At 38.6% G+C, this 25,339-nt stretch overlaps 1 protein-coding gene across 3 annotated transcripts; it reads right to left on the bottom strand.

The window, feature by feature from the left end:
* Positions 1-3,892: 3,892 nt before the first annotated feature.
* LOC105255066 (CREB-binding protein) lies at positions 3,893-23,786 on the bottom strand. 3 transcript variants are annotated; one of them, XM_011264130.3, is made up of 25 exons: positions 22,364-23,786; positions 20,833-20,988; positions 18,702-18,910; positions 18,230-18,604; positions 17,849-18,137; positions 17,421-17,747; positions 16,990-17,337; positions 16,690-16,902; positions 14,714-15,077; positions 14,446-14,618; positions 12,448-14,240; positions 12,185-12,342; positions 10,730-10,843; positions 10,508-10,642; positions 9,808-10,284; positions 9,485-9,650; positions 9,062-9,232; positions 8,728-8,958; positions 7,955-8,185; positions 7,749-7,868; positions 7,363-7,664; positions 6,726-7,139; positions 6,259-6,562; positions 5,739-6,171; positions 3,893-5,645 (listed from the first exon to the last, which is right to left on the bottom strand). In XM_011264130.3, the coding sequence occupies exons 1-25, from the start codon at positions 22,440-22,442 to the stop codon at positions 5,170-5,172; spliced, it is 8,058 nt and encodes a 2,685-aa protein (XP_011262432.2). In that variant the 5' UTR covers positions 22,443-23,786; the 3' UTR covers positions 3,893-5,169. The 3 variants fall into 3 exon arrangements, with proteins under 3 accessions (XP_011262432.2, XP_025261808.1, XP_011262430.2); XM_025406023.1 differs by having other exon boundaries at positions 3,893-6,171; XM_011264128.3 differs by having other exon boundaries at positions 3,893-6,171; positions 10,730-10,810.
* Positions 23,787-25,339: the final 1,553 nt, after the last annotated feature.

Here is a 25,339-nt window from a genome sequence, read left to right as displayed (position 1 = left end):
TAAAATATTCCACCGAGGCTGTAAAATGGCAGAGATTATAATCTCGACAATTGTATGGCAATATAGATCAGACCGTGCTTGTTTGTCATTGAAATATACAGAGTATATGTAGAGAAACTTTAGTTGAACACAAACGCAGAGAAGAGGGAAAATTGCAAAATTGTATACATTGTTTCGATTTATAAAGTTCTAACAAATGTAGAGCGAAGAAAAAGGCGACGGTGTAAAAGATGATAAAAAAAAAAGAAAAAAAAACCGAACTCTCTTGTCCTCTCACCCCCGCCCCTTCCCCGCTTTGCGCATCAATATACAATCTACATGCCGGCGGAAAAATAAAAAAATGGAATGTATTTTCGAAACTCTTTCTTTTAATAATCATGTAACAATACTCGTTATATATTCACGATTAACATACATTACTTATCTATGTTGCAAATATTACATAAAAAAGATATCCGTTTTTTTTCTAAAATTATAAAAACGACGGTAGCAAAAGTTTCGGAACCTGACGGGCGGTGAACGACGTCGTGCGACGACGTTAGTTATTACTTTTAACGCTAAAAACGATAGGTAAAAAAAAGAACGACGGCGAGATATATATATATTTATATAAGTGTAACTAAAGTTCTTCCTAAGTCACTCTGCGGTTTTTTTTCTCATCGGGAGGTAAAGATGTTTTTTCATCAATCATATAACACGGTCTCGAGTCGTTTGACCGTGGAACTGGTCAAAGTTTCGTCGAGCAAAAGGAAGGAACGCACGCATCATTATCATCATGTCATTGTGCAATTCTTATCACGACTGCATTATCAGAGAGGACGAGAATGCAACACGACGCGAGGAAGAAAGAGGGAGAGAGGGGTCCCTCTCTTTCGCTCGAGGTATTTCTCTTGATGGGCGGAAGGGGCGGGGGGGAGAAACGTACATTATGCGTCTCATTAATCTTTAATTAGATAATTAATTCACTATTTACGAAAAGTCATAATAAAAAGTAGTACTCTATATATATTCGGTATTTCAATAATAATATTGTAATAATAATTATTATATTCCAATAGCTTTGTCTGTAGTTTTATCGTCTATATATAAATCGGATAATTAATTAATTAATTAATTAATTCATAATATTATCAGCAACGCGCGCGCTTCGCGCGTTTTATATGTATACAGACCGCGGCCCGTAATCCAATCTCGAATATGTTCGATAAATATAAAAAAGAAAAAAAATACATATGTTTATGCACACACACACACACACACACACACATATATATATATATATATATGTATATGTATATATATATATATATATATATATATATATGTATATGTATATATATATATATATATATATATATATATATATATCATTCATATCTTTCTTTCGCTCGCTCGCTCTCTCGCTTACAATAGTAAATCTCGTTGCGAATGCTTCGTGCACCAACGCGCATTCTTTTTTCTCCCCTCTCGCTCTTTTCGCATTTCAGCATATTCAAGTAACCACTCGAGAGAGGAAGAGAGAATCTCTACAACGTCATTTAGTTGCGAGCACCATTCGTATTATCGATGATTGATCACGTGTCGCAAAAGAACGACTTTCGCAATCTCACTTCTTGTCCGTTCTTGCTCTCCTTGACTTCCGGGAAAAGCAAGAACGATCAACAATATATAGGCTACGAACGTCGTCCCCCGAGAAGAAGGAGAACCTTATTCGATTGATTTCTTCCTCTTTCTTGTTTTTCCTTTATTGCGAAGCGATTGATATATAGGATTTCCTTTTCAATAACAATCAATCAGGCGTGGCACGCATTGGTACGCGCGGCATTCAAACGTTCATGCTCTCTCTCTCTCTCTCTCTTTCTTAAAGATTTAATTACCACAAAGGTATACACATCATTTTCAGATTTACAACATTGCCCTAAAAACACAGCCATACTAAGCCAAATACTTTTTGGGTTTTGTCGTTTACACGATTATTTCACATTCTTTTCTTTACTATATATATATAGTAAAATCATTATTTAGATCTACACTCGATTACCGTTCCTTTTGCTAGCAATCCTTGCTATATCGCGCTATTGTTCAATAAAAAGAAAGGAAAAGAAGAAGGAAAGACCGAAAAGAGAAAAATTGTAACGTACACACAATGCGCTCACGATCAATCCTCTCAGAGATCTTAGCAGCTCGAACCGATAAATAACAATAAATAAAATTTATGAAGGAGGAAAAAGGAGGAAAATGTGAATTTTTTTTTTTCTTCTACAGATGCAAAGCGTCATTCTAAGCGCTTTTCTTTCTTTGTGAAATATAATCTAAGAAGAGGAATGTGTCCCAATATCAAGTTTTTACTGCTTCGTCAAGACTTCTAAATGTTCAGGAATGAAAAGCAAGTTCAGATCGTGTCGCAGTGTGCGTTGCAATCTATTAGATATCGATGTTCATCGAATACGACAGAATGGACGACACCGAGCATTCAATGAAATTTAGACGATCTGATTGCCTAATGATACGTGAAAAAATTTGATACACCCAATCAAGGTCGACCGCTGACTTCAATTGAGTTTTGCCGAGTTCGATTGTGTGCTTTTTTTTTATTTCATTAATCCACGAGAGTTAAATTTAAGAAAAAAACACGATCAAAGAGCTGCTGAGTTCAAACGAGAATTCGTAGCGCATCGATGTACAATTTCGAATGTCACGTGTGTAAAGACATGCGCGCGCGCAATATGTGTATATATCATACATATGTATGTATGTATGTATGTATGTATGTATGTATGTATGTATGTATGCATGTATGCATGTATGCATGTATGTATGTATGTATGTATGTATGTATGTATGTATGTATGTATGTATGTATGTATGTATGTATGTATGTATGATGCGTGTGCATTTTCGATGGAACTAGATTACGTACGATGACGTTTCTTTTATTCATAATTATACTGCGAGATTGTATCTCGAAAATCGAAAACAATTGTCTTCATGATCGCTATAAAATTTCGTTTTTACGTCAGCTTTATGATATATATTTGTGTGTACGTGTGTACGTGTGATTGTGTGTATTAATCTTTCCTTGCTTCCGATTATGTTTTTTTTGTAATCATTGTAATCAATTGGCTTAATTTTACACGATAGCTACGTTATACAAAGTATGTACTTCAAAAATATCCGACAGCACGGATCTTTTGAACCACAACATGTTCACGCACATCCCACATTATTATTAGATCATTTTAAATAGGAGTGGCAAAGAAAAAGATTAAAAGGGGGAGGGAATGCGGGAATCTGGAGAGAGGAGGAGCTTACACTTATAGGTCTTTGCTATGATACAACACTGGCATAATTATGTAATGTGATTCGGTGCGTGTTTTGTACGCGGGTCATTTGCCAATCCGTGTGTAGTAATAACGCGTGTGAATTCCTCTCTCATGCAAATGTTATTACAATATATCTATATATGAATTGATCATAGCAATAGACTAACATTAATAATAATAATAATATATTATAATTATAATATAATATTATAATAATAATAATAATAATAATAATAATAATAATAATAATAATAATAATAATAATTACTCGGCAGGTAAATTAATAATTGTCGTATAGTAATAATAACCTAATATTTACAAAGTTTTCACGTTTGAGGGCCCGATATCGAATACGCATTCTCATAGTTACATTTTGATTGAACTGTACACATATGCTTATGGACCCTCAATTGAAAAAGACTTCTTTTTCTTTCATCAAAATTAACATATTTTTATATAAATCCTCCCGCGCACACTAGCAGCCTGTTATGAATTTCTATTTTTTGGTTGCATCAATTCGTCATTACTGATTCTCTCAACAGAAGCGCTACTGATGAGCAGACATTCTGTTGAGAGAATCGCCGTCATTCAATATGACTAATGATTTAGTCAATATAGGAGAAAATGTGGAATCTCTCGCGTTAATTTCCATAAAATTTCACGGCGCTAAGATACAACCTTTTCGGCGGCGCTTAAATGGAGATATCATCTTAATAACAAATTTTTCTCTCCTTAAACGAATATATTACTTACATACGATCTATTATAGAGTAATTGCATATAATTATATCGTACTAATTAGGAGCTAATAGTATTTGAACTATTAATTATTAATTAACGTTAAATATACACAACATATATATATGTATATATATATGTATATATATATTTGTACGATTTCACTCATCTTGCATGAGCAACAGCGAAGAAGAGTGGTAGTATCGAAGGGGCTCCGGATGGTACGAGGGGAAAATACGTAATAACAGTCTCTCGATATTTTCTTTAGCTTTAGTTTTTCGTTCCTCCTCGTCATTTTATCGATTTTTCTATCTCATCTATTTTTTCTTGATCAAGGACGAAAATAATTTTGAGTCTATTTGAGCCAGGCCGAGTAACATTGAAAAGCACCAACGTCGCGTTAACTCTCTTTTCTTTCGATATCTCGCGTAACATAGAAAATCGAAAGAGAAGATACTTGCGCGTGCGACCCGAGCGTCTCGCACAAAGGATCAAGGGTCGCAAAATCGGAGCTCGCCCTCTCCGGTCCTGAGGATTCAAGTCCAAACACGTGGCTCAATCGCTCAACGAAAACTCGACGCAACACATGTCAGACTATCTTTTTCAGTCTCTATCTGTATGCGCACGAAACAGAATTAATTATCTAACGACCTGATCATGTCCCACAAACGTTATTTATATAAATCACGCGATGTAGACGATTGCAGCCGTCCGAACGTCGCCGCCATCATCTTCTTTTAATCCTCTAACAACCGCACGACGGATCTTGAATCTATTTTGACCCATAGCAAAATTTTTTTGTACATATTTCAGAATGAAATTTTATGTTGGATTTTAATTTATTTTTTATTTTTCTTCAAAAAATGCTATTTATACACGACGATTAAAACATAAGAAGAAAAATATTTTCATATAAATAAAATTTTAAAAAAATGATAATTACGTTGTTATCATTACATTGTTATACACATGAAATACTTGTTTCAATTGTTACATAAACTTCATAAAACAGCATTAAGATATGAGTCAAGAATGATCCGGCATCCGCCGGCGAAGAGTCAAGGAAATCACTTACATAATCGACCGATGTGATCGTCCATAACAGTCACTACAACCCCTCGACGAACTTGGAGAGTTGGTCCTGCGGCGTCATCGGTGTCACCTCATTGGCGTCCGCGCCACCATTCGTGGGCGCTGGCGCCGGCGAGGGATGATGAGGCATAGCGGCGGGATGACCGGTAGGCGCACCGGGGCCACCGCTCAATTGCGAGAGCATCATCTCGCTAGGACCGCCGAGTTCGTGTGCCGGCGAATGCGTAGGCGTGCTGTGAGGTGGATGATGGTGCGGCGATGGCACAGGGCCCGATCGCGGCGACGGTACCGGCTGATTACGAGGAGAAGGAACAGGTCGTGGCGAAGGGTTGGGCTGTGGAGAACGGATAGGCGGTGGCGAACGGACTGACTGCATCAGCTGTTGCTGCACGGAGATCCCCGGCGGCCCCATGACGCCTTGCGGCGAGGGTACAGGCGGCGGAGTAGGTTTCAGACCCGGCTGACCGTAGCCTTGTTCGTTGAAACCATAACCTGGGAAGTTGGGCAAGTGTTGGTGTCGAAAAATGACGTTGCGTAATGCAGCCTCCCCGTTCTCTAAGTAATTACGAGGGATCGTGTGATTACCAAGAAGCGACGGCCGTATAGGTCGTTGCTGACCGTACGGCGGCGCTGGTGGTTGAGTAAACGGTTGTTGTTGCTGTTGTTGTTGTTGCTGCTGCTGCTGCTGCTGCTGCTGTTGTTGCTGCTGTTGCTGCTGCTGTTGCTGCTGCTGTTGTTGTTGTTGAGCCCTCTGCTGCATCGCTATCATCTGCTGCTTGTACCATTGTTGTTGTGGTACCGGCTGTTGCTGTTGCGCCTGCTGTGATAGCATTGTCTGTATTTGCAGTCTGCCTTGCTGCTGCTGCTGTTGTTGCTGCGGTTGCTGCTGCTGTTGTTGTTGCGATTGTTGTTGCTGAGACATCATATGCTGCAAACCAGGTTGTTGTTGAGGTTGATTAGGGGCCAATGAGCCGGCGACTCCCCCATGTTGACCAGGTTGTTGCTGATGAACAAGCGCCTTTTTATTAAGAAGATTATGGTAATAGAGTAAATCTGCGCACATAATAATATAGGAATTTTTAATGTTTAAAAAAAATAGTTATACCCGTTGCTTGATAAAGGCAGCCATCAATGGCGGATTGCTTTTGAGTATTTGGAGTATTTGGTTCTGTTGCTCGGGCGTGTGAGGGCTCCTGAGAGTCTGCATCAGCTGTTGCAAAGCATGCTTTTGCATATTCGCCTGCGGACCAACCTGTCCGCCGATCACACCAGGTTGTCGCGGCATTTGTGCACTCATTGCCATCCCTGGTTGAGCTTGATGTGGCTGTTGCTGTTGCATCAGCTGCTGCGGCGTTTGTTGTCGCGCCAAGTTAGGATTTTGTTGCATTACCGTGTTAGATTGATACCTACTGAGAAGAAAATATACGAGAAAGTTGAAAGATGCATTCCTCGATTGACAAAATCTATTAGTCAAACTCAATAATGACGCAATCTATAATAACAATAGTAATTTTTTTTAGAAATAAAAGAAACGGTGAAAGTAAAAACATCATAAATGAACTTAATATATACCTTGCCGTCCACTGATCCATTGGGATAAGATGAGTGCCAGGATTCTGCATCTGGACCGGTAATGGGCGTTGCATTTGTGGTGGTGGCATTACGCCACCCGTTTGACCGCCAACACCGACGCCAACACCTACGCCAACCCCGCCACCCGGTGTCACTTTGCCGTAACTAACATGCGGTGCTTGTTGTCTCGCAGCTTCCTCTTGTACCTGCTTCACTACTTGTAACACATGAGCGGGAGGCGTCTGCGTACCAGGTTTCAAGCCGATACCTGGCTGATGTGGTGATGGTAGATTCGAGGTACTGACGCCAGGCTTCATCGCAACTCCAGTCGCCATGGCGACGTTTGAAGTTTGCTGACCAGTCTGCATTCCTACAGGTCCGCTTGGTCTCGTATTCATCACAGCCATTCGTCTCCTACATAAATAGAAATATTTTTTATACGACACTGTGTACAAATTTTCAATAAATAAAAGCTTGATAGATATAAATATATAACTAAATTATTATTTCTATTTTATTTAGTATTGTTTACTACATTTATCATTAATTTTCCAATATGATATTTCAAGTTTTATATTATCTATTAAAAATATATTAATATCACATTATAGACATAATGTACAAAAATTCTACTGACCTGAGTAGTTGCGCTTGTTGTAATCGTTGTTGCAGCTGTTGCTGCTTTATCTTGTGTTTAATATTGGAGCAGAATGGAACAAGACACTTGGTTTCTTGGCAGTGTTTCGCATGATAACAACACAGCGCGATTAGTTGCTTGCAAATCGGACAACCACCGTTAGTCTTTCTCTTGCAATTCTTCGTATGCATCACCACTCGCTTCATTTTACAACAACTTGGTAAGCGGCAATTAGCATCTCTGCACTGGCAAGCATGCACCAATGATTGAATGCATCTCTGTATCGATAGTTTCCGTGCCTCCTGAATTACGAAAAAAAGAAAATATATGAATATAATAAATTTATTGTAATAATAATATATTTGTAAAATAAGTTGATAAATTACTTGAGGATTTGTTTGTTTGGCATCGGCCGGTGATGATCCATCATCTAAATCAAAGCCAAGTTTCTCCATGGGATGCGGATGACCATCTTTATCTTTACAACTTACACATAAATCGAAATCCTATAATTAAATGAAGTTAATAAGCATATGAAAGTTTAAATAAAAGTAAGAATATTTAGCCAAAATATACATTAATTACTACATACATCACAAACTGTACAATGGTATCTGGTCTCCACATGACTCTTACAGTTATTACAAGTATAAACAAACTTGTCTTGGCCTTGATTATGCAATTCATACAACATGGACATAGAACTAAATTTCGCTCTTCTTAGCGAAGAAAATTCGTAATGCCTCTCCCGAGCCATAGTCAAAAATGCGTCGCGACCGTCCATCAAATCGCAATTAATAACAGGATCAGGATCTTGGATCGGCTATATTTAAGTAAAGAATTGATAATCACATATAAATAAGCAATAAAAATAGGCAGATATAAGAGTTAAGCGCAAGTTTGCAAACGCAAGGTAATTAATAACTTAATAATTTAAAAAATATCAAATTTATCATAAACGTTTCGGCCCATTTTGGGAGACAAAAATTTATAATATTAAAATATAAACATTAATTTAATAACAACTTAATAAAGCAAATTGTAAATAATAACGCTTCAAATCAAATCTTAGATAAATTCTCTATAATAAATATGCATATTGTAAACATATCACTTTTTAAATTTAACCTATTCTTTTGCCTTTTTTTGTACGCGTCATATTTGATAATATTTTCTCAAGAATTGTTTCCCATTCAAGATTTCAATCTTCTCCCAATCAAACTCATTTATTGATCTTATATTTGCGCTTGGCTCTTATTTATCCGTTTTTATTGCTTACTAATATCTTTCTTCTCTAATTAATAATCATTAATAATCATATGTAACAAGCTTTTGGATCGTAAAATATAATAGAGACAAACTTACCGCCAAACTAGCCGCACTTTGAGCACTATGCAACCTTATTACAAAGAATACTTCCTTATGTTTTTCCATGGTTGCAAAGATTTTTGCAGAAAGATCATTACCAGTCTGAGGAGTATTAGATTTTTTACTATTTTTTCTTTGATTTGCTTTGGACTTGTTGGATTTCTTCGCCTTTTTCTGGCCCTTCTTCTTACCATCCGGAGTTTCCGAGTCTTCGGATAGTGAAAATATCTAAAAAAAAAAGCGACATAAAAATACAGAAGACGAGAAAAATAATTATTGTTAATTACTAATAAACAATGAAAATAAGTAACATTTATCTTTCACAACTTACCGCGTTTGCAGCAGCCGCTTCGGCCGCTTCGGCTTGTTTGCGCTTTTCTTCCTCTTCCTGATCTAATTCTTTAATACTTTCTTCTAACACATTCGGCCAAAAGTCACCTTCAAAATATGGCAAATCCGCCGCGGACGAAAGTCTGTCTTCCATAGCTTGTTTCAAAATGTCCTGCACACAAAAATATGTTCTGCACATTTATATCTTTCTTTCAACGTGTAAATAATAAAAAATATTTGACAGAGAAAATTGTCGTCTACAATCCTGTGTTCATTGTTTTCAATAACAAAAAACACTAGCTTATCAGCAGACATTTATTTAAGTCTCATTTGACTCCAATATGATACTGTGACACTTATTGGAAACACAGGAGACTATATTGTGAAAAATGAAATAAAAAGGAAAACGTGTTTTTTAACCGACCTTATAATCGAGTACGATTCTTTCGACCATTCCCTTGTCCAACATTTTCTTATACCACTCTTGTAATCTTTTAGGCTTTGGTATTTTCTGTTCTGCAGGATGGCAGTGAAAGATGTAATCGTCTCCTTCGGAAGGTGGACATGCCCAAATATGAGCCATAGTATATCTACAAAAATGTCCCATATTTTTTTAAATATAAATATAAAATCACATTTTAGCTATTATTAAAAGTAATAATTACAGATGATTAGATAATTATACTGATACAAAATATTGTATCAATGTATATTTAAATAATATAATTTTTTTTTTTTCAAACTTACCCAAGCTGCTTTGCGTAATCGAGATACCCAAGAAGAATCTCGTGATATACAGCCGTACGAAATTGTCTAGGCCGGAAGAAGTGGACAGAATCTAGATACGCGATATAAACCCGTCTCGTATTCGGTGGTGTGCATTCACTCCCGTATTCTTGTACGTGCATACCGAAAAAACAAACGTCTGTGCCATCGACCTCCTCGAATGCAAATAACGCTTTCGCGCGATAAGGGAATTCGCCTGGCATATCGCCATTATCAACGAATCTACTTCGCATACCAGGCTTAACCTCGACCACCTTGTCACTAGATGCAACCACTCTAATTGCAACTTCACCAGCACCAGCTTCCTTCTTCTTCAGAAAATTATTTACGCGTGTCTCTATATATGTGCCAAGCTTCGTCACAGGTAGTCGTTTAGCATTGAACTTATTCTCTTTACGTTTCTGTCCCTTCTTCTTTAAGCAATTATCACAGGTAAATCTGTGTGAAAGGAAAAGAATAACTTTTCTAAATGATATACGAGATACTTCATAGCTTTTTTAGAATTAAAATAATAATTTTAATAATTAATAATTTGAATAATAAATAATTTTTTAGAATTAAAAAAATAAATAATAATGAATTTTATCTAATTACGAAATTTAAATTTCTTAAGTCTTTCTTTTCTTCAAAAAGAAATTGAAATTTATTATCGTTTTTTTACCCTAATGGCCAGATTGTTTCCATATGGAGTACACAAATTTGGTGTACTCTCCTACCGCAGTCCGTGCAGGTTACAAAAGGTTCCAATTCTAAGTGATCATTCTTCATTTCCTGGAATTGTTCCTTCTTGATGGCACTGGAAGAGAAAGACAGAAATACCATATATAAACTGTTAACAAGATACATTTATTCATTCATATATTTCATCTTTTCATATACTTACGTTTGAGGTTGCGTTGGATCGTCTCCCAATGTCACTGTGTCACCAGGAATGTCGTTGAAACATTTCTGACAGAAGGTGTATCTGTCGGAAAGAAGACCAATTCCCTTTAGACTGCTATTATATCGGCATCGTGCGTGCGTTTTATCACATGAACAACGATGAACGACGACCAATTTATTCGATGTATCCAATTTCGGCAAGTGTATATATATATTTTTATATATATATATATGTATATATATATATATATATGTATATTTGATTTTTTCGCAATAACACATGCATGCAATGGTATCGCCAATTTCAGTTTCGGTTTCGATTTCAGTTTCGTGTCAAAGAATCGTAGGAAGATCATTCATTTTTTTTTATTTATTTTTTTTTTCAATTAGTGTTTTCCAAGTATCAAGTTTTTCGCAGCAGTAGAGTCGGAAAGAAGCAAGGGCGCAGGCAACACAAGAAGTAAGCGGCAAACAAGGATTTATGTGCGCGTGCGCAGCCCATGGGCGAAGATAACATATAAAGAAGAGAATAGTGCCAATGTTAGACGCGCATCTCAAACTGTGTCATTTCTTTTCTAAATTTCTAATCGCATATACCGAAAGGCTATGTAAACTAAATGTACTCAAAAATCACAAGATTTTATGACTTAAAGTAAATTTGTTTTAATCCTACCATTATGATTTCAATAATATACATATCCCTTAAATATATGCGCAATTCATGTACCAATTTTAAGAGTGTAAGTTAAATATAAAAAAAATTTGAATAATTATTATGTTTTATAATTTAATTGTTTTATAATTTAATTATTTTATAATTTAATATTTTAACTTTAATTTAAGAAAATAAAAATAAAAAAAATTGTAGATCAGGGGACTGACCTGCTTTTGTACGTGTTTTCAAAAGCAGATTAATTAACCTGTCAATTTAATGTAGCGTATTCAATGACAAGGCACTTGAATAAAAAATGCCTATACAAAATGAATACGCAAATCTGCAGAAATTATACTGCTCTTTAAATATTAATGTCCTACAATAATGTTTTTATAAATCTATTCAAGAGAAATAGATTCATAAAAAAACATTTGAGAAAACTTAAGAATTGTTAATTTACTTGATATTTTGAAATACTACGAATGTATCCTTGTGCACAAATTCAGAGGAAGAGAAAAAAGAATAAAATAAAATTTAAAATCATTTCTCACGCATATGTCATGTGTCTGAATTAGTCAAATAAAAAAGTAATGTTACTAAATTTCAGTAATATTATATCAAATATCAAATTATATTTCCAAATTTTGGTAATATTATTAAATTTTATTAAAATTTAAATATTTTAAACATTGAGATTTAATGTATTCAATATTTAATTTAACATTTTAAAATAATATCTTTTTTACGTTAATTAAGTGAATTCTACAGATTGATTTGACACATACTACAGTGCATACTGACCTGTTTTGATACGAGTAATACTTTGCATCTCTAGGTATTGTACAGAGTTGCTTGCCGTAGCAACAAAGCACCTGTGGATTGAATGTATATTTCCTGCCACAGCAGTATCCCAAAGCTTGCATCACAGGATCTATCTCTTGCTCGAATACTTCTGAGAGCTGCATAATAAAACGACAAATATACACGTGTGAATTAATAATTATATAAACTCGTAAATTATAAAAAATATATTCTCTAATATCATCATTTGATGTAGATGTTACCTTAGTACAATATCTATAGACTCGAGAAGTCTTGCGATTGTAGAGCCAAGCATTATCGAACATCATCCACACATCGTCGACGTATTCCCATGGATCGCTGTATTTCTCCGTGTCGAGTTTTTTCTTGATTGTAGATAGATCCATCGGTTTCTTTACAATGGTTGGATAATCCGGTATACCTAGTGCTTGAGGATCCACAGGTTGTCGGAACGGTATGGATTCAGGATCTTGTCGATACAACTTCTCCAACGTCGGCATCAGTGCCTGGCGTAACTCGTCGGGTTTGAACAAACACTTCTTTTTGTCGGTGGATGTGCCACTCGATTGAATCGGTTCCGGTACCATAGGTTTAATATCGGAGGTAGTCGCGTCTTGACCAGAAATGGGAGTCATGCTCTCTTCCTTAATACCAATAGGTTCCTCCTTCACGATTGCTTCATTCGAGCCCTCCTCCATCGGTTCAGTTTTTGGCTCAGTCTTGATGGTAATCTCATTGTTCACACTCTTACCACCGTCCATTCTGTGATTCTGCGGTTCCTCCGGTTCCTGTTTGATTTCCATCTTTATATTCTCTTCTTTAATGGAATCAAGTTTGCCCTTGTTGTTGTTCATTGGTGGACTGGGAGAATTGTCACGATCTAATGCTGCCGTGATAGCGGCCATCTGTGAGGACATGGACGTGTTGCGTGGAGTGTTCAATGCAGCCCGTTCCTGCGAGGTCATACCCTTGCCAAGGCTTGCGAGACCTGCAGGGGACGGCGTCGGACCCGAATGGGGCGGTGTCTGGTTGGATGCGGAAGAGACTGTCTGATTCGGTGTCATTAGCGACGGCACAAGCGGCGTATTCGGTGTAGAGGTGGTCGATTGAGGTCCGTTCGTCGTACCCGTCGTCGTCGTTGCGGACATGCCGCCCGTCGGGCTTGGTCCGCTGGATACAGGTGGTGGTATTGTCTGCGGCGTTGATGTAGCGATACCATTATCATTGGGTGTGGAAGCCGACAATGGTCGATTGGGAAATTGCTGATTTGATTGCTGTTGTTGTTGCGCGTTCGGTTGTTGCATGCCGCTAAAAGGTGATGGGGCTTGCGGAATCGATGATACCGGAGTACCAACCTGATTCGGGGTGCTCGTCGGTTGTGATTGTTGCTGCTGTTGTTGCGCTGCCTGAACCTGGGCTTGCGTTAGGGCTCTGACTTTCATCAGATCGGGGAACTGATGTTGATTCTGAATAGGAGAGCTATTAGGTAAACCAGAAGCTGTACCGTTAGACGTCGGGAATTGACTAGTCGTTGCATTATTAGATGCAGTAGTGGTTGTGAGGTTAGCTTGAGACATTTGAGGCTGTCCAAACGGACTAAGTCCGGGATTCGACACCATAGTGTTGGATGTGGACTGTCCATTTGGACTAGGACCGGGAGGTCCGACTAGGATCCCTGGTTGCTGTTGTTGTATCTGCTGCTGAGCTTGCACTTGCACTTGTTGTTGTTGCTGAGCCTGCTGCTGCTGCTGAGCTTGTTGTTGTTGCTGAGGAAATTGCATTCTGTTGTGCTGAATAGCCATTGCAGGTATCGTTCCCAATTGGCTCATACTGGGTGAGTGACTTCGTAAAGTAGGTGGTACTGTTCCGACAGGTTTTGATGTCCCTGGTATAACAGTTCCCACGTTTGGCGGGGCGCACGGCCTCAATCCAGGACCGGATGAACCTGCTGGTTGCGGTTGCTGCTGCTGTTGCGCTTGTAATTGTTGCTGCTGCTGCTGCTGCTGCTGTTCCTTCCGTTTCTGTCGTTTCTCATCTATTTGATTCGAGAAATTTTTTCTCTTAGAACATTGAAACGTAACTTAAAAAAAAATTTCTTATTAAAGACAATTGAAACTATAAATATTTCAAATAAAAAAAAAAATTAAAAATAATGAAAAAAATTTGAACATTGTTTTTTAAAAATTAATTAGAAAAAAATTTAATAAAACTTTTAAAGTCATTGAAATAACATTAATTACCAAGTTCTTTCTGAATTTTGTAAATCTTCTCAGCTAGCAAGTGATAATATTCTGACCGCGAGTTGGCCATTTCATACATATCACCTTCCACTTTTCTCGCGTATGCGACCAAATTGTGCATTCTTTTGTCAAGCATCGCTTGGGGATCAGGAGTTGGAAATATTGCTTGGACCCTGAAAAAAGAAACAACAGAACTAATTATGTTAATATTTATCAGGAAACAAATTGGAATAAAAACTGTGCATTATGTAATGAAACTCTTACTAACAGTTTATGAACGAGATGATTCCTGAGATCTGGAGTGACGGACATATGCCACTCCTTTGTTCCTTGCACTGGTGTAGCTGTGACTTGACCGGACTGAAGACCGCCTGGAAGCTGCAAATTAGCTAATCTATTCTCTCCACCTATTACACCGGGTTGCCCAGACTCGTTTAGTCCGAACAATGTTTGCATATTGACGGACTGCTGTATATTGGCGGCGGCCGCCGCCGCAGCGGACGTGGGCCCAGTTGTTGATACTGTTTGATTACCGGCTACCCCAACCGTACTAGGATCGGAATTTAAAGGAAGAGATACGTTCGGAGCCACCACTTGTTGTCCAGCACCTACTACGGACTGTCCTGGCGCGGCTGAAACATACGCGAACGATTATCGGATTTTTTCTTCACATCTGTACAAATTACATATTTTATGCTTTTAAGGAGAATCTTAATACACTCGTCAAAATTATTGTATAGGTATTTTAATGCCAAAATTTTGCATAACTTTAAATAACATAACTTCGTTAAAAATTGTATTTGAAAACTTTTTTTTCATTTTCAAAAATAATGTCTGTATTTTAAAGAGGATTTGTTAGGAAATTTTTAATTTATCCTTCCTCCCTTCTCCTGTCATCTTTTCAAAAATAAGAATATGTTACATCTTCAAAAAATTCTATTATTTAATGCACTCTATGGGATAAAATAAATTTTTATCTCAAATTTATAAAATATAATAATATCGTGAAATGTGGGTTTTCCCAAAATTGTAAGAAAAAAAGATTCGTATGATTTTTTTTTGCATCGAAGTTACATTTTTGTTCAGTTATCGCCAGCATTATTATTATCCGATGCGCACCTAAAGGTTGCTGATCGGATTTGATATATCGTATATGTGTATATGTATGCGTATTTGTGTGCGTGCGTGTTGTATGTGTTGCGTATACGCGCGTGCGTTTGTATAGTACAGATAAGGACCCTACTTCATGTTCGTTTACTTCCGCGATATTTAATAATTCTAAATCTTTCCTGCCACGAGAATGTTGTTGTTAGAGGCATATTTGCATTTAAAACTATTTCAATTTCCTCGTCTTCGGATGATTTCTTGCAGAGGTTCTGAGAAACTCCATCATATTCGGCTATATATTGCTGCTTCCAATTGCTAGAGATTGGTCACAATTTGAACTTGTATCAATATATGTAAGCGTCTGCAAGAGATTATTCGAAGATAAGACGGGAATAGATAATTTTAAGTGCGGACATATCTACATCTCCTTTCCTCTCAATATATACATGACAGAAATAGTATAGAATCATTAAATATCGCGAGAGTGACAAACCGTAAGATCCTTACCACACATACGATGCACCAAATCTGATCAACTCCCTCGTAGTAGCGCAATGCTAATGTTGCGGTAATTAAATAAAAATATAACTTCAATACGCCGTAAGTCCGCAAAAAAAAATCGTACGAATCTTTTTTTTTTTTTTTTTTTCAGTTTAAGGAAAAGTCCATATTTCACGATATTATCAAATTTAGATTTAAGATGAAAATTTATTCCGCCCCATAGAATGCATAAATTATGCAATTTTTTGGCAACGTGTTCTTACTTTTGAAAAGATGGCAGGAGGGGAGAAGGATAAATTCAAAATCTAACAAATGCTCTTTAAAGTACAGACTTTATTATTGCGAATGAAAAAAAAAGCTTCAAATACGACAATTTTTAGCGAAGTTATTTTACTTGTTTGAAGTTATGCGAAATTTTAACATGAAACTACTATTTATACTATTATTTATATTACTATTTATATACTATTTATACTATTATTTATATGATAATTTTGTTGACGAGTATGTGTGTGCGTGTGTGTGTGTACACATGTGTACACACACACACATATACACATACATAAATTTAATCGGATATTTTGCGTTTGGAAGTGCAAGCAATTGATAAATTTTGCAAGTAGAATATTAACTCACTCTGTGTTTGAGGTTGCGTTGTTAATCTAACATTGCCCAGTGTACCTGGGGGACCCGCCATGCCGGATGCTGGCATTCTAACACCTCTACCAACGCCTTGGCCGGGTAAGAGTCCCGGTGTTGTTGTTGGACATTGGATTCCTAAAGCATCATAAGCCCTTCTCATCTCAGATGGACTCGGATTTGGCTGATTATTTGGTTGAATTGTAGGAGCTAAAAAAAATATGTACAGATAAGTGTAGAAAATTATTACGCAAGAAACATACATCATCTTTATACAAGGAAATTTTTCTAAATTACCTTGCGCAGAATTAGTCCTGTTTTTATTCGCTTGTTTTATTGGCAAACAGACCGGGCAATCACTTCGATTGCAATGTTTCCAATGATTGATAATTTGCCTGGACATACTACAGTGTGGTACAGTACAACCCTTGCCGGCTTGACAATTCGTCATGTGATTCAGAACGTTTTTCATCGTCTTACAATCTGGTAAGGTACATTGTCTCATCTCGCCATTCGCTTGATTTTCGCGGCGTTGGCATTTATGTGCATGTAAAAGTAGCACCAATTGCTGCTGGATAAGTCTACACTTTTCAGGATCGGGTGTTGATTTTGCGGCCCCTAAATATAGCAGATACAACAAGAGATCTTGGTAAAGATATACCAAGTTCATGTTTAGCAAAGGGTTACTGGGAATTAAAAAAATTATTAATATGAGAAAATGAACTTACCTTGAGTTGGTGTAACCATTTGCCCTTGAATACCTGCCGGACCTTGAATACCTTGTGGACCTGGCTGTCCTCCAGTCGATGCTCCTGACTGAGGTTGAGCGGGACTCGGTGCGGGTGGTTGTGTTTGCTGTGTTGCCGTTCCACTCTCCTGAGCGCCTACGTTCGTAGCACCAATAGGACCAGCGGTTCCGGTAAATCTGTTGGCAGCTGCTGCTGCTGCTTGCATAGCGGTCATATTTGTACCCACAGCTTTTTGTTGCGGTTTGACAACACCTACGAGATTATTGACGCATAGTTTCGATCCTAGCCCACCAATATTTGTATAACCTGTACATTATAAATTTTGTTTTCTCTGTTTTAAATCTATTTCTATTTACCGATTTCATTTCTTCGTACGCGTAAAGCGAGAGAAGATAGATTATATATACCATAACCGTATGGGCTTGATGCACTTATTTGTCCCATGTTCGGTAAACTCGTCATGTTAGGAGGAGCCTGCATCCTAGGGCCGCTTTGAGTCGGAGCAACGATACCAACTTGATGCACTTGCTGATGAGGACTCTGTCCTCTCGCCGGGCCAACCATATGCGCTTGCTGTTGCTGTTGCATCGCCACGGTCCTCGTATTCATCATACCGGGACCGTTTTGCATCGATGTGACTCCGTGAGGCCCGCTAGGATGATGTATCGCTTGAGTATTAGGGCCCATCATGGTTACCTTTAAGAAATTATTCTTTATTAATCAAATATCTTTTACCGGCGTCTAATTTTTATTACAACATTCATTATAATATATACAAGTTAACGTACTGTATTTAAAGGTTTGTTCAAACTGTTGGTTACTATCAAGCTTCCTCCGGCCATTCCCCCCATATTGTTGTTCCCACTAGCAGAACTAGTCATCACTAATCCGGAATTCATGCCACCCGGCATCGACATTACGGGGTTACTTCCGGTCATGCTCATGGACGATTGCAGACTGCCCATCGAATTTGCGATGGACATTTGATTATTTGCCAATGAACTGGCTATGCTGCTCGGTAGATTACCGAGACTCACGACCATTTGCGGATCGACTACTCCCTTGGAGACAGAAACATTCGGTGGTGATTGCATATTTGGACTTTTATTGCCTAGCGTACCGGCAGCCATTACCAAGGAATTCGCCACCAGATTTTTGTTGCCCTGTTTAACGATTGTTTATAAAGTATAATGCATCATCAATGGACAAAACTAATATCTAAAATATATAACATAGATATAATAATTATTACACACATACCTGCTGTTGAATGAGATGATGAGAGAGTTGCTGCTGCTGTTGTACATGTTGCCTGAGTTCTGAGTCGAGAGCACCATTTTGCTGTCCCGGACCAGGACCGGTTGCCGGTGGCTTGGTGCTCTCGGTCGCGGAACCCCAAGATCCAGACGACAGCAAGTCATCAGGAAGATCATTTTCAAGATCAAACATTTCTGTGTTTGTAATGTAATCTGAGAATGAACGAAAAAGAAAATTAAAAATTACATTTCTGCAAGTACCCATTATGTTTTCATTGCGATAATGGATATTGGTTCATTCAGAAAGGTACACCCTTGATTACGCTTATGCAAATAAAATATATAATATTTTTTCATCTTTTACTTTAACATTTCTTAAATTTAGTTTTAATCGTTACATATTAATAAATATATATAAATATATTAATTTTTTCTAAACTAGTTTGACTAAATTTGACAAGAATACATATCGTGAGTGTACTACTTTCTGAAATGACCAGTTTGCAAATTTAAATGATTATAATGAATATGATATGAGTACCGCAGATACCAAGAAATCATTAGTAATTTTACAAAGGTAAGATTTCAGCGCCGTCACCATAGCTTTTAGCATCAAAATTTTAGCAGAGTATCAATATATATTTTTGATATTACAAGTATATGTATGACGTACATCAATCATTATGTGCATAATATACATATTGTATCTTTATATACATATATTACTGCATGTATATAGAAACATAGAGCAAAAAAAGCGTTTCATTCGTTTCTATAATATATTATACAAGGAACACTTCTAATATACTATCAACATCTTTGAAATATTTTCACGTATATATAACATTTATTAGCAAATGAAATTCTTAAAACTTACTTATCTATTCACGTCTGACCATACATTGACGGAGAAAAAAAGGGGTGTATGTATGTATATATATATATATATATATATATATATATATATATATGTAATATAGGAAAATACAAATGCAGAAAAATCCTATATTAAAAAGAAAACAAAAAAAATACAGAGAAAACTGTATAAACAAACATGAAAAATAAGACATGAGACATACACTGCATGAGCATAACGTAAAGGAGCCTTATACTACAGCAGAATGAAAATTTTCGGCACAATAAATTAGTGCTAAACTAAACAAGCAACCAGCGAAGCTACCTGATGGCAAACTTTATAGAAGAGAGTCATGCGAAGAAATCAGTCACTCTAGAAAATATCTGTTCAAGCGAATCATATTCTTGACGCTATGTATTACAACACAGAGCGCCCTACTTTTCTTCTCATCCTAAAATTAATGAAATAAAATAATTCGAGACTTGCATAAAAAAATTGTGTTTGTGCACGCAGTTTTTTAATTCTATTTACATTTTTAATATCCGTGAGAAACTTCTATTTTGACATATGGGCGTCTCAAACTCTCCCCTCGCTTCCAACTCTCAACCGTCTTATTACTTTATCGTAAACTTTTTACGCTATAAATCTAGTGCACACATAAATAAATAAATATATATATATATATATATGTGCAATTTTAATTTCACCTTTGCAATTCATCTGCAAGTCCACGAGCTCCGCGCGTGTGTGTCGCATGTCTATGTTACGTTATGTTTGTATTCACATTATACATAAATGTCGATGTTCATTAGAGAAAGAGGGGAACTGGCTTATATCTGAATCTTATGTACCTTTAACAATACCAATCCAATTTTTCTCCATTGCTATGTAAAGTGAATCAGTCCGTGTTCAAAGTTAGACAAGTTTGTATATCCACATATTGCCGCTCTAATTTGCTTTGTCATATTTTTTCAAAGATAAATTATACCGTGACATCCATTTCTTTCAATTTTCTTCTCTAAATGTAGACAACATAGAGACTAAAATTAATTGAACCATAGTGACAATATGCCAAAACTACCACGCATCTCTCGGAAAAAGTACCGCAACTGCAAGATGTATCAATTTCACTGAAGATTAGAGACTGAAACGGGTAAACTTTACGAGAAAATGTATGGTATCACTATGTGAGATGATTGGACGGATAAAACGGCTTTTACACAGTGCTAGATTTAATGTTTTCGAATTTTTTCGCTTTTGATCTGATAATGATATTTACTTCGTTTCTGGATGCTATGGTTGTTCCAGTGTTGTTGCAGCTGATGCTGTTGCAGATGTAGCTGTTGCGGTGGGCCCTGTATTTGTTGCATGTTACCACTGCCACCTCCCCCGTAGTTCGTATAAGCATGGTGCATCATTAAAGGCGCCATACCCACTACGTATATATCACAGTTTTTTGTTTAATTTAGAATAAAAGAGAAAAACTGTTTAGTCTTCTTTCTTTGGATTACTTTTGGTATCTAAGTGATGGAAACAGTTTGAGGAGCAATTTTCGATAATCGTCAACGATCGATTCTTTTCACGCGGCCAAACTTTAGGCGACTTTTGACGATTGTGAAAACTCGGGGCAAACTGTTTCCGCAGTTTCATTTCTGCGACTTAGTACTCTCGCAATAAGCAACTTTGATACTTTACATATTACATCCGAGTGTCAAATTGTAATTACAGTCAATATAATGTAGCGTTATGTGCATTATTTTTCAAAGTTTGGAAATTGTTAAGAGATGATTAAAATGTGTTTAGAGAAAAAAAAAAATATATATATATATAGTAAAGAGATCTATTATAGCGCATTGTTCATGCCAGCGAAATGTAATCTTTAACATTAAAATGTCATGCATCCTCATGCACTCTCTCTACAGGATCACAACTATGTTTAAATCTAAATACGTCTAGAAAAATATACAAAACTGTATATATATATGTGTGTTGATATATAGTACACTCGATTCAAAAACAGAAGGCACAAGTGCAGTAAGACTTGAAGGAAAGAATCAACATACACTTATATATATATATATTCTTAAAACGTCAACGTTTAATTAATATTTGCACATTGCATATCGGAATAATCTCTGAGCAAAATTCGGCGCGCGAAATGCATTCAAAAAAAAAAGAAGAAAAAAAAGGGAAAAAAGGGAAAAAAAGAAAAAAAAAAGAAAAAAAAATCTGGGATTATCCGGATGAAAATTCAATTTCGACACTTCGCGTCCCCCTCCCCACCCCCTCGCGATTCGCGCGCGCCGGGCATCTTCGAGGATCGCGGGGACTCGGGGCGCGCGCGAAGACGTCTCGGCGTCACCTCGCCGTGCCTACATCTCGCGTGCCGTATCGTAATTTTGCTTAGAGGCTTACCGGACGACTGGCGCGAGTCAAAGATAGATAAAGCGGCGAATGAAACCGACGCGATTCGGCTACCGCGACACGAGAGATAGAGACATCGGCTGCCCGTGCCAGCCGCGAAAATCGTCAAGTGCCACCGATCAGACGGTCAAAGGGAGAAGGAACGGGGGCGGGGAGAGGAGGGGAAAGGGAGGCACGGAGGGACCTCCTTTTTTTTTCTCCGCCGTGTGTACGCGTACGTGCACGCGAGAGAAGGATCTCTTCTCGGGGAAGAGGTTAGTCGCGGCAGAGGAGGAACGGAACGAGTCGTCGGATACCCGCGGGGGGGGGGGGGGAGTGGAAGGGGGAGACGGGAGGAAATCGCGACGTCGAGATACTCGAGTACTCTGGAAACTGATGACACTCACCCGTCGTATCCGAGGGCCCCTGGAACGGATCGAGCTTCGGCCGCTTCGGCGGAGGCCCGTCCACCAGGTGGTCGGCCATGGCTCCTCCGCGGGCCTGTTATCTTTCTTCCGTAATAAACCTAACCTCTTCTCTTCCGCAAGCGCTCTCGCTGTTTCCGATGTCTGTCAGTCGGCAGCGGCGCGCATAAAAGCGAAACTCGGCGCCCGGTAACGAGCTACCACGTTGGCTCTCGCACTAGAAGACCGCCGTCCTCGTCGGCCCCGTCGTTGCCGCCGCAATCGGCTCTAGATCAGCGATCGTCGTCGATAATAATAACGCTGTCGTCTCTCCCTTACAGCCGCGTAACGAGTTCACCGAGCCGCGATCGCCCCCGCTCGCATAACAATAACAATGGGAACCGCGGCGCGTGAAGCGTCCCCGTGTAACATACCGCGGTGCACGGTCAACCATTGGGCATCGTAGGGGTTGGGGTACGTCGAACCCCGGCGGTCGCAGTCCGCACGACGCACGCACGACGCGCGTACGCACGCACGCAAGCGGGAGCACACACCGCGATACTCGACGACCCGAGTAACAATGTCCGCTTCGACTGCTGCTGGTGCTGCTGGTGCTGCTGCTGCTGCTCCTGCTACTCCTGCTGCTCCTCTCTCTCGCGCTCTCTCTCTCGCTCTACGCTCGACGACGGGACGGCTGCCGTGCCGCGTCGCTGGCGGGACGGCGGATGACCGCGACCGCGACGACGGCGACAACCACCGCGATCGCGACGAACGGTGACGACACGGCCACGAACGGACGACGACGAGCGACCGTGCCGCTCCGATCGCCAGAGGATGAATGAGCGCGCGACGTCGCGCGACGTCGCGCGGACTCGACCGTCTCTCGTCTCGTCCCGTCTCGTCCCGTCCCGTCACGTTTCGTCCCGACTCGATTCGCGACGCGAGACGCAACCGAACGAGCCGATCCGATTGACGCGCGCGGGATTCACTGGAGCTCCCGCTAACTAACTCGTCCCGCGCGCCGTATCCGACTGTATCGTAAAACGCACAATCGCCTACACGTACACCGTGCACCCCGTAGACGACTCGTCAAACGACTGGCTGCGCGCACGGCGCTAGCTCACGGCGACGATGTCGCTCCCGAGGCCCTCTGGCACCATCTTCTTCTCCTCCTCTTCCTCCTCTTCTATCTCGCCTCTCGCTCTCGACACACTGCGACACACACGGGGCGCGCGAACGATCAGCGGGAATCGACGTTTGTGCCCCCGTACATTTGTACGCGATCCAAGGACGCGGACGCGTACGCGCGTATCGGCACTGGGGCGACCAACGCGCGCTCGCCACAGAAATTCGCTCGCGAAACGCGATCCACCGTACCGCACTAGTCTCGGCTAACGTTGGCTAACGTAAAATGGCGGACGCTGTTGACGAGTTTTTCTACGCTTGTCAGAATATGCCCGACTCGGCGACTAGAGTCGGGAATCTAGACCGCGTCCCTCATTGGCCGAGCGGGGTCACGTGACGGTCGGTGAGTCGCGAGCGATTGGCCGAGCGGGAACGACGGGAACGCCGCAGCTGCTGCCACGGAAGCTTGCGCGAGAGCCTCCAAGGTGGACCGCTCGTTTCCGTGGCGCCGTTCATCATGGCGTCCGTCGAACACGGCTATTTCACGCGAGGAGGTGAGAAGCGACGACGGGGACTCCGCTTCACGGTCTATCTTCCCTCGACAGTGCTCGACGTCGTCCGGATGTGAATCGTCGAATCTGGTGTCTCGTACGGATTGCCTGTATCTCGATTAACGATCTCGAAGATCGTGCATGCTGTGTCGCGTAGACGAGATATACGGATCTCGAGGAAAGAGTGACGTGAAATGATACTCGCCACATCTCCAGAGACGGTTATCATAATTATTTAAAGGACGATACGAATAAATTTTTTTATAGTTTTTGCGACCTATTCAAGAATAATATTCTGGAAAGAAGTCTCATGAACGACGAAGGGTCTGTTCTTTATAGCGGAGCTGGCTGCATTGGGCTGCACTAGTTCAGAGGTTATCCTTTTTACTCTACATTGGGAGGAAAAAGATAACCTCTGAACTAATGCAGCCCAGTGCAGCCAGTTTAGCTGTAAGGAACAAACCTATAATTACATTGCATACATATGTCATGTATTTGTCATTTTTCAATTTATATTGCATGTATTTAATTAATGTAGAGTTGCTTTAATCTTGATTGATATATAAACTATATATCGTATAATTTAAATTTTAACTTGTATATTATTCTATAACTTTTGTATCATCTCTGTATTATTTGTTTTTAATCATTAAGAATTACGCTTATTCTTCTGTACAATATATATGAAAGTTACGTTATAAGAATTAATTTCATCAAATTAATTTTTAATACAAATATATAATCTATAACTATCATTATCTTATAGAGATTTGGAGTTGATGTGCTTGTATGTGATTTATTATCAATATCATCACATCCATCTTTACTATATCTTTATGGTAATATGCAATTATATATATATATATATATATATATATATATATATATATATATATATATATAATAAATCAAGAGATAATTACAATCCAAATTAATATGTAAACATATATCTCATTTCTATGCTAAAGTAAACTTGACTGATTAAATTTATTATCAGAATTGTGTGTCAAAAGCTTGTAAGATGATTGGAGAAAGATCATTAATCGAAATAAAACAAATTTTTAAGTCATTGTCATGGAAAAATTAAGGAAAAATTTTACAATCATACTAACATAAGATTTGTAGTATATATATGCTGTTATTTACTACCACATATGCATATAGTGAAAAACATTTATATTTCATTATACATATCTGTATAAAACATCAATAAAAAAACCATTAAATTGATATTAACCTATTTCAGATTAGAATATCAAGAAAATTAAGAAAATTTTTTAAATATATAATATACGCATTTGTA

The sequence above is a fragment of the Camponotus floridanus genome, unplaced genomic scaffold, assembly GCF_003227725.1.
Source record: "Camponotus floridanus strain SB8 unplaced genomic scaffold, Cflo_v7.5 scaffold13, whole genome shotgun sequence".
Classification (NCBI taxonomy): Eukaryota; Metazoa; Arthropoda; class Insecta; order Hymenoptera; family Formicidae; genus Camponotus; species Camponotus floridanus.
The sequence above is the reverse complement of the archived record's forward strand: the minus strand, read 5'-3'. Positions and strand labels throughout refer to the sequence as shown.